Genomic DNA, 16,961 nt, shown 5'->3' with positions numbered 1-16,961 from the left:
CCTCCCTTGGTCCTCTCCCTGAGCCTGGTGCCTGGGGTGGAATTTCTTCCCTCTCCAAGTGCAAATGCTCCTCCCAGCACCAGGTGCCCTTTGAACTTGACCTTCCCTGGGTCCACTTCCCACGGCTGGCTGTTCTCAGGATGGCCCCCGAGGGCACCCACGTTGCCCAAGCCCACAGGGAGGAACCAAGACCCCTGGGAACCCCTGTCTGGGTTGCAGAGGGAGCCAGGGGACTAAGGCTGGGCGGAGAGGGGCCCGGGGACCCCCCACCCCCCACGCCAGCCCTCTTACTTGGGGTGCCTGATGGGCACTTCCAGCACCAGCTCGGGCGGGATCTGGAAAAGCTCGGGGTCATTGCCGTTGGCCTGCAGCAGGAGGGGCAGCACGTCGAAGCGGCCCCGTGGGGGCTTCCAGCCTTGCTGGATGCAGATCTGCAAACAGACCCCTCGGTCAGCTCGGCGCCTTGCGCCCTCCAGCCCGGTGGGGGGGGTGGGGCTGAGGGCTGAGCAGAGACCCCAACGCGAGTCCCCAGAGGGCACTGCCACGGGACAGAGGGTCCCCCTGGCCTTGCCTTGTGGCCCCCCAGGACACAGGGCAAGCCTCTGCTCCAACAGGGAGCTTTACATCTCCAGGGTCCTCTGTGCCCCCTGGGGGCTCCCAGAGGGGAAGGGAAGAGCTGGCCAATCCTGGCGTCTGTCCTGGGCTGGCTCTGTCAGGGGTCTGTCACGTGACCTTAGAGGCCTCAAGATGCAAAGAAGGTCTGCTCCCTGTGGTGAAGAATCACCGTCTAGAACACACTTTTTTTTAGGGCAGCTGCCCCATAGATATTTGATGTGAGCCACATGAGTGACTAACTCTAGCAGCTACATTAAAAAAGGGGTGAAAACCATTTTATTCACATATTTATTTGAATGCAAGCACTTTATGTGAATATTCTTCCTGTATTAAAGTATCCATCTATTCTAAGTGATCCATTTGAGAGTAAAATGAAATTGCTAACTTTCGTCTAAATCATATCGAATAGAGGTACTATGTAACAACGAGACACACTAAAGATCAACACTAACTGATCCATGATAAATGGTTAAAGCGAAGGTATTTAAATCGCTAGAATATTAATATTCATGTTGAAACGTTAATGTTAAAATCAAACATATATTTATCCAGTAAGGTTGCTAGTTTTTTATGAACATAGTAGCTTGCCGTACCTCCATCATTATCGTTTCAATCTGGAATCAATGCATATATTTTGAACAAAATATTGAAACTTTAAATAGTCAGGCTCCCACCTGTTTGTGATGTTTGTGGTGCCGGGGATTCTGCCAGGCAGATATCTGCCCCTCAGCCACGTCCCCAACCAACACAAGAGCCATCAGTGAGCTCTTTTCCACTGATTATTATTATCATTATTATTATTTTTGTGGTACTGGACATTGAGCTCAGGGGCACTCATCCACTGAGCCACCTCCCCAGCCCATTTTGTTTTTCATTTAGAGACACGTTCTTGAAAAGTTGCTCAGGGCCTCACCGAGTGGCTGAGGCTGGCTTTGAACTCACAGTCCCCCTGCCTGAGCCTCTGGAGACGCTGGGATGACAGGTGTGCGCCAGGCACCCAGCCCCCTGTGTTTGGAATACTGAATCTCAGAGATGTGGTGGCACCTTCACTAAAGGCACATCCCGGTTTGCACTAGCCACATACGAGGCGCTCAGGGGCCACCCACGGCTTGCAGCTGCCCTTCTGGACAGCGCGGGGCTAGAGGGTGGCGAGGGAGGGACCGAGAGGGGAGGCGCTGGCTCCTGGCTCAGGAGGGGTGCGCTGGCCGGACGGTTGGAAGGCTGAGCTGAGGAGGGGGCCGTTCTGCCGACTCGAGGCAGGGGCAAGGCCAAGTGCACCTTCCGCTCAGCCAAGTGGTGCCTGGCTGGGCCATGAGCACACAGGTGCAGCTCTGGTTGCCCTGGAGACAGCCCCCTTCTCAGGAGAATCACATTTTAATAAGAAAAGCCACCTGCAGGCGAAGCCAGCACCCAGGGGTAGCAGCTGAGTCACCCTCGGGCCTGGCAGGGGCTGGAGCCAGGGGGCGCGGAGAGAAGCTCACCTGGGGCGGGCTGGGTGGTCAATGCAGGGGGTGCCCACCCACAGGCCCACCTGGAAGGAACCCTGGGTGGGGACGGGTGGTGGTGGCTCTCCTGGTGGCTTTTATAGGCTGGTGCCCAGCAGAGTCAAAATTGTGTCCAACAGTGGCAGAAACGTGAGTGGTGCCTCGAGTTGGAGACATCACTCGACCCTGCCAAGGTGCCCCGACGGGCTTCCTCTGCCGGCGTCTCTCCTCCTGGTGGGACGAGCTTTGCCCTGCGGTCCCCGCCTTCCCCTGACCTATTTGGCTCCCTTGGATAACTGCTCCCAGCGCCCACCTGTGAAATGGGACCACAGTTTCTGCCAGGAGGCTGGGGGTGAGGACGTGACACCAAGGTGACCCAATGCCCAACCGTGAAAGAGCCGGAGGACGGGGACGGAGGGCAGCGGCCAGTCTTTAGAAGGGCACCCTGTGTCCCAAAGGCTGCCCATCAAACCAGAAAAGAAAGCTCGGGGCCCTGAGCCCGGGTGGACGGGGTGGGTGGGTGGGGACACCGTGCTCGCACCTCTGTGAACTCCACGTTGGCCGGGTCCCCCAGGGTGGAGCCGTCGGGCTGTTTGTAGCCGGCGTAGCGGATGAGCTGCGAGTTCCACACGCGGAAGTCGTGCTTGCCGTCCGTCCTCTGAGGGAAGATGGTGATGGCCGACCTGTGGGGCCAGGGGAGGAGAGCCGGTGTCAGGGGGAGCCGTGTGCTCTGGGGACACACTCGAAACGGTGCTGCCCAGACCAACAGGCTCAGGGTGGATCACGTCTGTGCCAGGTCCCCAGGGTCAATGGACTAGCTGTTGGAAGGAGGGGACGTCACCTCTCCACTGGAGCCCCTGGTGTGCGGAGGGTGGAGGCCAGTGGAGGTGGGGGGCAGGAGGATGGGTTCAGAGCCAGGGGCTCTGCATCCCTGTCTCCAGGGCACAAGAATCCTGACGTCGGCCAGTCCTCCGGGGAGTTCTGCACACGCCATCTCCAGGGAGCCGTGGGACCCCCGAGTCACAGCACATAGGGATTCTAGGTTCTGTTCTTCTACCACCAGCCTTCCCTTTTTTGGGTACTGGGATTGACCTCAGGGGCACCTGACCAATACCAAGCCACATCCCTGGCCCTATTTTGTATTTAGAGACAGGGTCTCACTGAGTTGCTTAGGGCCTCCCTGAGTTGCTGAGGCTGGCTTTGAACTCACGATCCTCCTGCCTCAGCCTCCAGAGGTGCTGGGATTAGCGTGCGCCACCAACCGGACAACCAGCCTTCCTTTGAAACCTAGGACACACCTGTGTGAACCCTCTCCACCTGCTCCTCCTGCTCTTCATTACTCTCCAATCCCCTTTCTGCACACCTCAGCCACCGAGGTCCTCTAACCCTGTCATCGGGGAGGCAGATTTGAGACCTACTCTGAGTCCCTTTTGCAAAACTCATCTCAGTGCAGGGCCCGCTGTGTGGCGGGATGAGCCCACGGTTACCCAAGGGTGAAGGGTGTCACAGGATGGGGCTTTGCTCCTTGGCACAGGGGAAGGACGGAAGAAGAAAAACGCAGACTTGAAGCAGGATGACTTTTCCACCCGTGCCCCATGATATCCTCTGCCCCGAGCTCTTCCTGCTGCCTGGAGTCCCCTGTTCCATCAAGGGAACTGATTCCTGGCCGCGGGGACCCTGCCCTGGGTTCTCCTGTCAACACAGGGATCTCAGGTCCCCCCGCGGCTGGTAGATCTCCTCCCACGGGTGGATCTCCTCCTGCAGGAGCCTGGGCCCTGCTGACCCTGGCAACGGCCACCGCTTTGCTGCTTTGTGAGCTCAACTTGAGGTCCTCCCCCCTTTATGCAAAAGAGGGCCCCATTATTATACTGCAGGAGTGGGGCGTCCCCCTTCGGTATGAAAGTTGGGGTGCGCGGGAGGCCAGGTGAAAACCACACAGGGTCTCAGCGCTCTTCAGAATCTCTGAGCAAAACGTCTCTCAGGGCCGCGGCGGAGAGGAGCCCAGGATGAGTCACTCCTCCCTCCCGCGCGTGACGCATCCCTGAGCAGCAGACCCAGCGCGTTGTGTGATGTACATACAGAGTCGTGTTTAGTGACACCAGAGTCACAGCCCGTGAGCGGGTGTGAGGCTGGTGCTGTGTGCGGATCCCAGATCCAACAACCTTTCTCAGGCTCCTCCTGGGTGAGGGCTGAGTGGGACGTTCGTGGTTGCAGTTTTGCAAACCCCAGGGGATACTACTGCCCCAGAGGAGAAGGGACACTTGGTGTGGGCAAGGAAGGGCTGCACATCTGTCTCAGTGTGGCCGACTCCACGCCGTGGGGACATGAGGCCCCCTCCCCCCGAGCAGGTCCCTCACCTGAGGTTGCCCTTGTTGGTGGCGTACTTGACGTGGTTGCAGATGTAGTTGAACATCCCGTGAGCCGTGGTGCAGTCGCGCGCATCGAACACCTGGGAGAGATGCCGGGTGGGACTGACGGCCGTCTCCCCCTTTCCCAGAGCCCACCCAAGGGCCCCCTCTCTGGAGTGGCAGGCACCTCATTCTGAGTCCCAGGCAAACTTTTATGTTTTCTTTCTTCTATGCTCATAAGCAACGTCAATCAGACTAGGAAAAGTCTCCCAGAGTGCAAGCGAATGTGACGAAGGGGACACTCAATACAGGGGGCGTTTTAATGAGATGGCTACGTTTTCTGTTGGGGACTAGGACTGAGGGATTAAAAAACAAAATAAACAAAAATCAAACTCTAAACCCCGACCTTGATAACGAATCTACTGCCCACGAGGAGATCTTCCCTAGAATCCAATCAGGTCAGCAGGACAGAAACGGACTGGTCAGGGGGGATGTGGAGAAGGTCAGTAAGGGAGGTGGGCGGGAGGCTGAAGGGAGAGGTGGGGTCTGTGGTCAGCCGGGGTGCCCAGGGGACATGGCTCTAGTCAGGATGCGGCTGTGACCTGGGAGTGTGGGCCCTGTGACCACCAGGTGATAGGTCACTAGGGCCAACGGGGGCCTTTCCAAAGCTCCACCTGCCCTCTTTCTCTCGTCCCCTCCCCAAGGTGTCCCCAAGGGGTCTCCCACCTGCAGCTTGGACCACTGGATCCTGCCAACGCAGCGGGCGGCGTTGCGCCAGGCGTGCTTGGCCCCGTAGATGAGCTCGGTGTCCCTGAGCTGGTAGGTGCTGGTGCTGTCGATCTCCCGGTTCACCTCCTCCAGCCGGTCCATGTGGGCCTTGGAGCCAAACCTGAGTTGGGAGAAGAGGAGCGTGAAGCGCCCCCTAAGGTCTCCCGCCAGCCCGGGACTCTACTAGGAGGTGGGGCACCTGTAGGAGGCGGGGCCTGGTGGGAGGAAGTGAGGTCATGGGGGGCGCCCTCCCTCCCTCCCTTGTTTCCCAGGTGCCATGAGGTGAGGGGCCTCCTCCTCCTGCTCTCCAACCCTGATGAGCTGCCTGGCCACAGGCCACAGGGGCCGAGCGCCCGTGGACTCAAATGATCAGCACAAACAAACCTTTTCCTCCTTTTAAGTTGATCCTCTCAGGTGTTTTGTCACAGGGACGGAAAGCTAACCAACGTCATTACCCCCTCTTCTGAAGTAGAGGAGGGTGGGAGGGACCAGCTATGATAGGACACTGGGGGCCACAGGAAGTCCCCCGTCGACTGCTGCATGCGACAGTTAGAGCATAAAGCAGAGACTGTACACTCAGGTGCCCACGAGGGCTCGGCGGGGTGTGTAGATGAAACCAGCCGGGTGGGGACCGCGTTGAGCCTTGTCCTTGGGGGGCAGCCGTGACTGTGCCCCAGCCAACTGCTCCCTGATAGGCGAGGGGACCCAAGGCTGCCGGGTCTTGCTCAACAGAAACTGGAAAGTCCTAGTTTTAAAGGGAGCTCTTCTGAGTTTCCAATGTTGGGAATGCCTTCAATTTCAGACAGTTAAAAATCACTTTGGAAACTTTTAGACTCCTAAGAAGGCAGCTCTACAGAACAGTGTAATGAGCACCCAGGTCCCCAGCTGAAACCCAGCGTCCAGCACCCGCTACACACGTGTTCTACCACCGAGGGACACCTTAGCCCCTGGGGTTCAGATTTTCAGATGAGGGGTATTCAGTTGGTAAAGTCGATGCAAATATTTTAAAATCCGAAAAACTCTGAGACCCAAAATACGTCTGGTGCAGAACATTTCGGAGAAGGGATACGGAGCCTGGATTCCATGTCTGGACTGTGGATGGAGCCAAGGTGATTTCTGGAAGGTTCTTCAATGGTGATCTTTCCTACTGTCCGTGGTGTTTGTGACCTTGCCCTTCTTTGCATGCTCACAAACCACAGCTGGGAGTTTCCCTCCAGGTGTGCAATTGCAAGAAATACTCCAGAGTCTAAGAAACCCTTTCACTGGTCAAATAAGAGCCCATCTGGGGGCCAGGTTTGGCCCGTGGGCTACCAGCTTTCCACCCTGTGACTGGCGGGCTAAGGCCTCGAACTTGGGGTTTGCAAAGCTGCAGCTGACATCTTGTCCCCAGCCCTCACCACTGAGCCACATCCCCTGGCCTTTTAACATTTCCTTTAGAGACAGGGTCTCATCTCCCTGAGTTGCTGAGGGCCTCACTAAGTTGCGGAGGCTGGCTTTGAGCTCACGATCCTCCTGCCTCGGCCTCCGGAGTCACCGGGATGACAGGTGTGCGCCCCGGTGCCCTGCCCACACTTGCCTCTTAATGGATGAGTAGTACTGATCGATAAACTCCTTGGCGAGGGGGAAGAGCTGATCCTTGGTGCGGACGTCTTCGGGCCTTCGCGTGTGCTGAGAGGGCAGCATGATGGAGCCCATGCAGATGTGCTCCGTGCAGCCTGTCTCCTGGAAGGGAGAGAGAGAGGTTGGGCTATGGCCTGGTTTCCCCCAAGATCGGCGGGTGCTGGGCTGGGGGCCAGGATCTGGTACTCAGGGCAGAGCTAACCTGGCCCTTGGTGCCAACGACCAGCTTCCTGTCATTGTTGGACATGGTCCTCAGTCAACGTAAGGGACAGCAAGTCACAATGTAAGGTTCCGGAAGGTCAGTTAGGGGATCAGGAGTGTTTTGACTACCAATCTGAATCACTGGAACTAGACCCCAGGATACTTTCTCATTCTAACAGAGGGGACAGTAGCTCATTTGGACACGTCTCTGATAGATTAATTGCAAAAATGACCCCAATTCTTTCCTTCCCTGAATTCTCTTTGGAGTGTGGTTTGATAGCGGCTCCCCATCAAGAGGGGACTGTATGTCCTCATCTCTTGGATCTAGGCTAGTTTTGGCCCACACAGAGTGGGCAGAAACGGCCCTGCACCATGCCCAAGCCCAGCCTCCATATGCAAGCAAGTCCAGGCTGGCTTGCTGGAAAAGGAGAGAACATGCACAATAGAGTCACCTCAGCAGGGCCATCCCAAATCAGCCTGCCCTGAGCTGTCCCCTCAGGTGGCTGCGGGCACATGATACAACCTCACTAAGATCAAGGGTGTCCGGTTCCGATTGGCTGGACCACCCAGCTAATCCAGAGATTTTTCAAAAGTAATAAACAGTGGTTGTTTTCAGTCACTGAATTTTTGGGCCAGTTTGTTACACAGCAGTTACTAACAGATACATTTCTCCAAAAGGCCCTTTTCTGACCCAAACTTAAAGGAATGTGTTGGTGTGTTGACACTATTAAAAAATAGGATCTAGAAGTTTAGAGGACCCAGTGTGAAATCAGGGCAGGGTTTGTTCGGTACTTCATCGGTGGTCAGACTGACCACGCCCCTTCACTTCTCTTGGGAACAAAGTGCTCAGATAAAAAGCATTTAGAGAAGTGAGTGGGTATCCATCAGCTGTCCTCAAGCAGGGACAAATAGCCCGTCCAGGGGATGCTGGACAGTGTCTGGGGAACTCACCAGGGTGCTCTTCAGGTGGAGGGTGTCGGTGAGAACCACGTCCGTCTCCCAGTTCTTGACCTTGAGGAAGCGAGGGCACTTGGAGGGGCTGCCATTCTTTGTGGGGGACTGTCTCCCCGAGGCAGGGGGCTAGAGGAGAGAACAGAGGTGGGGCATCAGGCAGGGTCTTGAGGGAACTGAAGAACCGTCTCCACTGGGACTGGGAGGTGTTTGCATATGGAGCCGCGGGGAAGAAATCAAGCCAGGATGAGCTCAGGGAGGCAAGGTCTTCACGGTGGCATTAGTGACTTTATAAGAGAGAGCTGAGCCAGCAGGTGTGACCAGATGCTGAGCAGATCTGCCGCCACACTCTGGGACTTCCGGCCTCCAGAATCATGCACCAAACAAACCCCTCTTCTTTATAATATGCCCCGCCTCTGCCACTCAGCCATAGCAACAGAAAACGGACTGTGCTAAAGCCACAGTGGGCAGCACGGGGTGGGGCGTTTGTTCTTTTTGTCCCCTCCTCGTACTTTCTTCCCTGCTGGACCCCAAGTCATTTTGCTTGTGTCTCCAAATGAAGCACCAACGAACATTCTCGTGTCTCCCGGCGGCCCGGCACTGATGGTGACCCACCAGAGCAGGCCTTTAGAGCAAGGCGTTCCTTGGAGTGAGTTGACATCTTTGAGGGGTGCAGGGAGCTACTTGTCCGTATGGAAGGTCTTCCTGCTTCTCCGTATGGAAGGTCACCCAGAGAGGGGGTGACAGACTGGGTGCTGAGGTCGGGGTTGGGCCTGTGTCAGGAGGGTGGAGGGCAGATGGCTGGGGGGAGCGGGTGTGGGGTGGCCAGGGGGCGGGGGAGAGAGCAGGCCCTAATCAAGGAGGCCGTCTGTTGAGGCTCCAGATGTGCGAGGAGCAGCCGTGAAGAGCCGTGGAATCGGCAGCCCGGGTGCGTCCGCCCCATCCCGTCCACTGGGCCTCGCTGCATCGCACACTTGAGACCAGGCCTTAGGAGCCCTCTGGCAGGGCCGCTGTAGCCGCTGTAGTCGGGGCTTTGATGTTTTAATGAGCCAGCAGTGATACTGGATGACTCAGGAGGGGACAAGTGGGGACATTAGTACAGGATGCAGATGGCTTCTCTGAGTGCGGACCTGAGAGTGCCTGTTCAAAATGCAGACGAGCGGTCCTTAGAGGTCACGGTGTCGGGGACCGGGCCCATTTGGGCTCCAGGCTGCGGCTTCACACCTGTAAGTCCTCAGGGGGTGGGAGACACCAGCTGTCCTGGGAGGGAGCAGGGCAGGGCTCCCGGGACACCTCCTCCTAAATTGGCACAAGAGTCCCTGGGCTCATGGACGTTGGGAGGCTCTGTCAACACCTGGTTGCTTAAGGACTCGGCAGGAGCCCGAGGAAAAGGTCTCACAGCCTCAGCCCAAAGGAGGCAGGGAGGCCTCTGGCCCTTAGGCTAGACCCCGGCTCGTCCACCCGGGAGCAGCCTGGGGCTGGACCCGGCCTGAGGCCTGTTTCTGCACAGCCCACGAGCCAAGGATGGTTACTCTCCTCTGAGGTCATTGAATATAAGAAGAGTCATGTCGCTGGATATGAGAATTCCGTCTTGGGATCCGTGAGAGCTACATCGAGTTCCAATTTCAGGGTCCCCAGAGTTTTGTGGGGACACTGCCACATCCATGCATTCCCACACGTCGATGGCTTCTCTTGAACTACAGGTGGGGACCAAGATCGGATGTCCACAAAGACACAAGGATTTTTAAAAAAATCGTCCCTTCTAGCAAAAGTCTGCCGACTAGCGGCGTGGAGAGCCCAGCGGCACTGGCTGCCCGCAGAGGGCTCACGGGCCGCGGGGTCGGAGGTCTTTCCTGAACCTTCTTTAGAACAGCACCCCGGTCCAGATATTGTCCCCTTGCCACCTTCGCATGCTGTAAACAGCTCCCCAGCACTCACCCCGCCTGCGATCGCGAGGGCACAGTGGGGGCCACGGACCTCTAGTCTCTACCTACGAACCTTCTTGCTGGGGATTTGCATGGATCAGATTGACAGTGACAAAAGGTGTCCCCCAGCCGCCCTGGTGATGATGCAGGAAATGTTCACAGACAAACATGAATGCAGTAGCACTGGCCGCCCACGCCCTTCCGCCACGATGGTCTGCCCCACCTTAGACCAGAGCAATGGGCTCGGCCGGCCACGGACTGAACCTCTGAAGCCGTGAGCCCAAACACGCTTCTCCTCCTCGAGATCCCGGTCGGGTATTTGGTGACAGTGGTGGCTGGCTAACTCAGGGGATTGAGTCCAGGTCCCTCACGGGATGGCCATATCACGGGTGCTCAAGAGCCTCCTATTAGATGGCACAGTAGTCGGCACAGAGCTGCTCCATGCTCTGCGGACTTTGAAGGCTCCAGAACCATAGACAGCACTTTCCCGTGGTCTGAGCCTCTGGCCTGCGGTCCTCTGGGGCCTCCGCCTGAGCGCTCATACAAAGTCGGCATGGACTTTGAAATTGCAGAGATCCTTCATGCTTGGCCCGGGGCTGTGGGCTGGACTGAATGGAGGACAAAGGAGCCCGAGGCTGCCTAACTGAGCGAGTGACCACATGGAAGCCAGTGTCAGGAACACAGGTGCTCCACGACCAGCCACGGGGACATGACCGACCAGTGCGTCCTGAGTGGAAACTAGCATATGAACAGAGACTGCATCCAGCCGCCCAGCTCAGCAACACAGCACCCGGCAGAGGGTGGGTTGCTGGCCTCGGGACTAAGTGGCTTATGGGAGCCGAGGCTCCATGTCATTGCTCAGCCTGGGGACAGATGCATCTGAACCCAGGAAACGATCCGAATTGAAACCCAAATTCTGATTTCTATTGACTGCTCTCACACCATGGCGGAGTCGAAAACTGTGACAAGGAGCCATTGTTAAGCCAGACACCAGGCGTCCACGGCTGTGGGGGCCACAGGAAGCAGAGAGGTCCCCAGAGAAGCTGCGGCAACAGTGCGGAGAGGCCACCAGGGTGGGGAACGGCCGCGGGTCGAGGGGATCGGAGGGCGGCAGGAAGTGGACACTCAACCCAGATCCAGGAAGAGCCGGGGACAGGCCCAGGGCCTGCCGTGCCCAAGTGGGGATCACTGGCACGAGTCTCCTGGGGACCCCAGGTCTGGGAGCCACCACGAGGGGAGGAGACATCTGTGAGACTCAGACCGTCCTAGGAGCTGTGTCCCTCCAAATCCATACACTGATCTCCTGAACCCCAATAATTCCAAATGTGACCTTATTTGGGGATAAGGCCTTTTTTTTCCCCCTGGGGATGGAACCCAGGGCTTACACATGCTAGATAAGTGCTCCTCCAGGCAGCCCCGTCCCCAGTCCTTTAAATTTTGAGACAGGGTCTTGCTTATTGCTGACGCTGGTCTTGCCTATAGCGATCCTCCTGCCTCAACCTCCCAAGTTGCTGGGGTGACAGGTGTGCGTCCCCCCCCTCCCCTGCGTCTGGCTGGAGGGAGGGTCTGGATGGAGGTCCTCATTTAAAGTGAGGTCTCTAAGATGGTCTTTGATCCCCAAATAACCAGCGTCCTTAGAATAAGAGAGAAATTGGAGATGGACACCCAGGCGCAGGCAGACCGTCAGGTGGTGTGCGAGGCACCGAGAGAGGCCTGGAATGAGCCCCGCTCACGGCCCTCAGGAGGACCAGCCCACCCGGCCTTGGCGTTGGAGTCCTGGCCTCCCCAGCTGTGAGGCGGTCTGCTGCCCGGCTGGTGGTAACTGCCCGGGCAGCCGTGGCGCACACACAGGGACGCTCAGGCCTAAGCTGTTCAAGGCTGGCGCCTTCTGAGTCTCACACTGTTGGCACCGGCCACCACGTCCTCCATCACAGGCCACGGCAACCTGCCCTGCTTGGCTTGCCCCCAATGAGGGGAGCATGCTGGAGCCGGGCTGGGCAGCAGGCCACCCACACCAGGGGCCAGAAGCCACACACGGTGCCCTTTGCTGCGGCTCCGGGCAGCACCACGCCCACCTGTGGGTGCAGTTCTCCAGGGCAGCAAGCTAACCTGGCGCCAAGCGGTGGCAGCTCAGGGCCCAGGCCCGCAGACCTATGGAGCCGCAGGTCCCCACCGGTCCACGCAATGAAAACCTGCCACTTAGAGATTGTAACTTACTGGGACCTGGGAGTATGATCTCCCTGTGATGCGCCCAAGGTGTTGTGTCCAAAGTGATTCATTATTTACTTGGTAGGAAGTGAGTGAAGACTTATTCTGACACCACCCCCCACCAATTCACGTCCATGTGCTTCAGTGTGAGGGGAATCGGGGTGCTCGGGAATTAGACCTGTCATGTTTCGGGAGTGGAGGGGGTGCAAGGATCTTCTCTGGTAAGGGGGTCTTTTTTGTGGGGGGTTACCAGGGGTTGAACTCAGGGGTACTATATCACTGAGCCAAATCCCAGCCCTAGTTTGTATTTTCTTAGAGACAGGGTCTCACTGAGTTGCTTAGGGCCTCCCTAAGTTGCTGAGGCTGGCTTTGAACTCACGATCCTCCTGCCTCAGCCTCCTGAGCCGCTGGGATCACAGGAGTGCACCACCATGCCGGGCTGAAGGGGACTTTGAACTGGATTGTTGATGTTTTCTCCAAATCAAGCAAGACCCCAGCAGTCAGAAGTGACCAGACTCTAAGCTTAATTCCCATCACCAGACCAGACTGTAAAAGTACACTAGAAATCCATTTTAAAAATGCATCCTGCAACGGTCTTGCGGCGTCTCCCCATGGTATCCCGTCGATCTGTGCGTCCTGTTAAATGTGAACCTTGGAAACGCACAGTCAGTTTTAGATTTAAGATCCTGGGATCCTCAGCAAAGGTCTCCCCTGACCTCTCTAAGGGTCTCTGGACGGGGTTTTGGCAGTGGATGTTGATTTGCAAAAGACCTCTCTGGCCCTGTCATCCTTTATGGCAGACACTTTGATCCCGGGGCAAGGCGGCCGGACAGCATGCGGAGGAGTAGCCCTGATTTCCCAGCCAGAACGTCCTGTCCCGCCCAGATAACGGCTGGGACAGGCTGCATTGAATCGACTCGACACTCAGCTGTTAAAACAAACAGTTATAACTCTGAGGGTCTCCTTCCATTTCCATGCATTTTCCCTTCTCTCTCCCTTTCCCTCCCACCTCTCATCCCTGTTTAATGTTAATCTTCTTCTCCTGCTCTTCGACCCTACTCTGTTCTTAGTTGCTCTCCTTATATCAAAGAAGACATTTGGCATTTGTTTTTTAGGGATTGGCTAGCTTCACTTAGCATAATATAAGGGGGACAAACGAATGTCAGTAGAGGGAGCAGAGAGAGAAGAGGGGAGGGAGGGGAGGGGAGGGGAGGGGAGGGGAGGGGGATAGTAGAGGATAGGAAAGGCAGCAGAACACAACAGACACTAGTATGGCAATATGTAAATCAATGGATGTGTAACTGATGTGATTCTGCAATCTGTATATGGGGTAAAAATGGGAGCTCATAACCCACTTGAATCAAATTGTGAAATATGATATATCAAGAACTATGTAATGTTTTGAACAGCCAACAATAAAAAATTAAAAAAAAAAAAAAAAAAAAAAAAAAAAAACAAACAGTTATAAAATACATGGAAACACCAGCAGGGCTGCACCCAAACACTTCCCGGCTCCGCTCGGGCTCCGACCCCCAGGGTGGCAGGACCTGTTGCGGGGCTCTTGATTAAGTGACGTGGGTGCCCAGCTCTGGCCTGAGCTGGATGAGACACGGGGCAGTGGGCCTGAGCCCAGGTGGGGGGCTTGGGGTCTGGGGACCCTCCATAGGGAGGGATCAAAACACAGGAGGTTAGAGAGAGGCCTGGGGAAAGGGGTACCCCACAGGCACCCTGAGAGGTCACCCGCATGGTGCCTGTGGGGTCTGCTAAAGCCAGCCAGGTGGGCTCTGAGGGTGACGTCGGTGCCGTGCCTGCTACGTGTGGCTACGTCTGCAGCTTGTCTTAGGGGCAGAAGGTTCCAGAAGTCAAGGCAGATACTTGATGAAAAGATGATGGCTAGGGCAGGACCACATTCCTTGCCCTGCGTGGTGGCGCACGCCTGTCATCCCAGCGGCTTGGGAGGCTGAGGCAGGAGGATTGTGAGTTCAAAGCCAGCCTCAGCCAAAGTGAGGCCCTAAGCCGCTCAGAGAGACCCTGTCTCTAAATAAAATACAAACTAGGGCTGGGGATGGGGCTCAGGGGTGGAGTGCCCCCTGAGTTCAATCCCTGGTACCCTCCCCCCCAAATTTTCTTTCCTTTCCAGCTACCTTTAGTGAATGCCTCCTGGATGCTCAGCCCTGGGCTGGACCTCTGCACGTCCACTGGCTCATTGAATCATCAGTCGCCCGTTTTTTAGATGAGGAAACAGGTCTGAGAGGCGAAGGGGCTCCGTCACCCACCACGGAGCTGGGCTGGGAATCCAGGCTGCCAAAGCTCCTGCCTGTCCCCGGCTACCTTGCTGACCCTCTGCCTGGACATCCCAGAGCTCGGCCCTAGGAGGCCTGCAGCACTGACTCGGATGATGGACAAGGACGGTGACGTAACCTTGAAGGGAGTGCGTCACAGATTTGTCACAAAACGGTGGTCCCTTTCTGTTTGGGGGTCCCCAGGGTGTCCTGTGTACAACAGGAACGTGCCTCTTGTCCTCTCTGCCTCATGAGAGCAGCAGAATAACTAGCAAAACGAGAATAAGAATGACGACCGGGAAGTCCTGAGCCTGGGGTTGAGCCTGTGGAGTGGCTTTTGATCCGTGGCCTGGGGTCAAGTCCTGCTGCACCCCTGGGAGCCCCGGGCTGTATCAGCCAGGGACATGCCTCTTCCCATAATGCATTTCTCCTCTCTCTTGTGGGCGGACTCCTACTCGATCCTCAAAACCCAGGCCTAAGGCACTCCTTGGGGTCTAATCCTTGCCGGTAGCTGCTAAGGTGTTTAAGTCGCAGGACATTTTGTGTCCCTCTCTCTTTTAAGACCCATTGCCACCGTATATGCCTCTGTCACCCTACACGTGACTGGGAGGGTCTCAAAGACAGGGGCGTCTGCCTCCGTCTTTCCTTCCGTGCCTGGCTGTGCGTACTGAGGTTTGGGGAGGACTCATGGTGAGGGCTGAAGAGATTCATTCCATCAACCACGGATATCAAGCAAAGAGACATGACACCTGGATAAACATGAACAGCTCAGCTTTCTGAGATTGTTTTTTTAAAAAGAGGTGTCTGTGTGTCTGATTCTCCTTGACTTTAGACAATCAGGAGCTTCACAGATGATGGGAATCTCTTTTGGGTCAAAGGGATGGACTTCACTCTGTTTTTTTTTTTCTTTTGGAGAACTAACAGTCTTAGGAGTCAGAAAGTTCCTTCTCCTGTCTAACCTGCGTCTGCCTTGCTTCACTGGCACGCTGTTCCTTTCTGCCTGGTCCTGGGGAAACATGAAGCTCCTGAAATGCCTCTTGCCCCTTCCTGACTGAGAGAAGCAGGTAGTGGCCGGGTCCCCCCCTTGGTGTTATGAACAATGCTCAGCCTCTGTGGAGGCTTTAAAATCAATCAATTTTTAAAAAGCAGAAATCATTGGAACTGGGAGGAGGGAAGCTGATTCTAGGTAGAGTGGAGGCTGCGTAAGGGAGGCCGTCCTTCAGGACAGAGGACGAGAACCGTGGTTTTCATTAATTTGCTCATCTGGGGGACAGTTCTGGAGCTGGTGGCTGTGGGGGGGCCCATCAGGGGGGAACCGGGCAGTTTCCTCAGCCCTGAACCTGGGGCTCCAACAGGGCCGAGCCCTGGGTCCCTGCCTCCTTCTCGCCCTGTGTCTGAGAGGCATCTGGGAAATCGCATCTCAGACGCACAGCCCGTGGCTCTGAGTGTCACTGGGTGGTGGGTGGACGAGGCCGAGGGCCGGACGTCAAGTCACGCGGTGAACTTAAATCCCAAGTCTCTCTGCCCGGGGCTCCTGGGCCTCAGAGGACTCAGACCCTCAGAATCTTTTTCTTCTTCTCCCAGAAAATGGAGCTGGCCTCTCAGTCCCCTCTGGGACACATGGTCTCAATGAGAGGGGCAGTAAGGGGTGGTGGGGAGTGCGGCCTGTCGGAGAGCCATGCCCTGCCAGAGAGGGCAGCTGATACTCGCCCCCGCAGAACAGCCGTCCCATAGGAAGAGAAGCCCAGTAAGGCCAGATGGTGCACATTTAAAACCAAAGCTACGAATACTTCTGTGTAAAAGTCTGAGACAATGATGAATTCCGGACCCGCACAAGGTGGGCCTTGTTTCCTTTCCGGGCTCTGAGGACTGAAGCCAGGGCCTTGCACGTGCCAAACCCAAGCTCTCCTGCTGAGCTGCACCCCCAGCCCCAGCGTGGCCTTGATGTTTGAGGACATATCGTCAGAGGGTACGATCGTGCCCTCCCACCTGACATGCCCAGGTATTGTCGCAGAGTCCACCGGCGGGATCACGGCCTGGCCCACAACAGGATCCCTGGAGTCCTGTTTTCTGTCCAGCCGTTAGCAGCCAGCGAAGGCCACTCCACCAGGAATGCCCTCCAGAGCTCTGCAGAGAGGCCGGGCTCTGATGAGCTGGTGCTCAAGGGGCCACCTCGAGATCAAGTGCAGAGGCAGAGACCCAGGCCCCCAGGCTGAGAGACCTGGGCCACCCCTCCAGACGCCCCTTGGTCCGTCCATCTCTACAGAGGTGCAGAGGGCAGGCGGGAAGCTCTCAGGCCCTCCGGGGCTGCTGGGGCCTGGCCTGGCTCTTCCTGGGCGAGAGAGGGAAAAGGCGCTCTGATCTCCAGCCAGACCGAGCCACTCTTGGAAAGGGATACTGACTCAGCTGTCAACACCTCTCAGCCGATTGACAAAGACCAGGATGTTTGATGGCAGATGGAGCTGGCGAGGCTGTGGGTAAACAGTCAGGCTCCCACGTCTCTGGAGGGGTGGCAGTGATGTCTAGAGCGCATCTTCTGGCAGCTTCCACTCATAGACC

General features: G+C 56.6%; 1 protein-coding gene across 4 annotated transcripts in view; it reads right to left on the bottom strand.

Moving 5' to 3' along the window:
• Nos1 (nitric oxide synthase 1) overlaps positions 1 to 16,961 on the bottom strand; it is a 142,270-nt gene that overhangs the window by 41,624 nt on the left and 83,685 nt on the right. For all 4 annotated transcript variants that reach the window (XM_058579887.1, XM_058579888.1, XM_046446300.2 and 1 more), the window contains exons 4-9: positions 7,988 to 8,116; positions 6,792 to 6,937; positions 5,174 to 5,336; positions 4,457 to 4,548; positions 2,641 to 2,782; positions 292 to 431 (exon numbers count right to left, since the gene is read on the bottom strand). In XM_058579887.1, coding sequence (XP_058435870.1) covers positions 292 to 431; positions 2,641 to 2,782; positions 4,457 to 4,548; positions 5,174 to 5,336; positions 6,792 to 6,937; positions 7,988 to 8,116 — 812 coding nt within the window. The remainder of the gene's footprint in view (positions 1 to 291; positions 432 to 2,640; positions 2,783 to 4,456; positions 4,549 to 5,173; positions 5,337 to 6,791; positions 6,938 to 7,987; positions 8,117 to 16,961) is intronic.

Source organism: Marmota monax, unplaced genomic scaffold (genome assembly GCF_021218885.2).
Source record: "Marmota monax isolate L192 unplaced genomic scaffold, Marmota_monax_Labrador192_F-V1.1 WCK01_AAM20220418_F8-fsc00092, whole genome shotgun sequence".
NCBI lineage: Eukaryota > Metazoa > Chordata > Mammalia > Rodentia > Sciuridae > Marmota > Marmota monax.
Note: the sequence above shows the minus strand (reverse complement) of the source record. Positions and strands in the feature narration are given on the sequence as shown.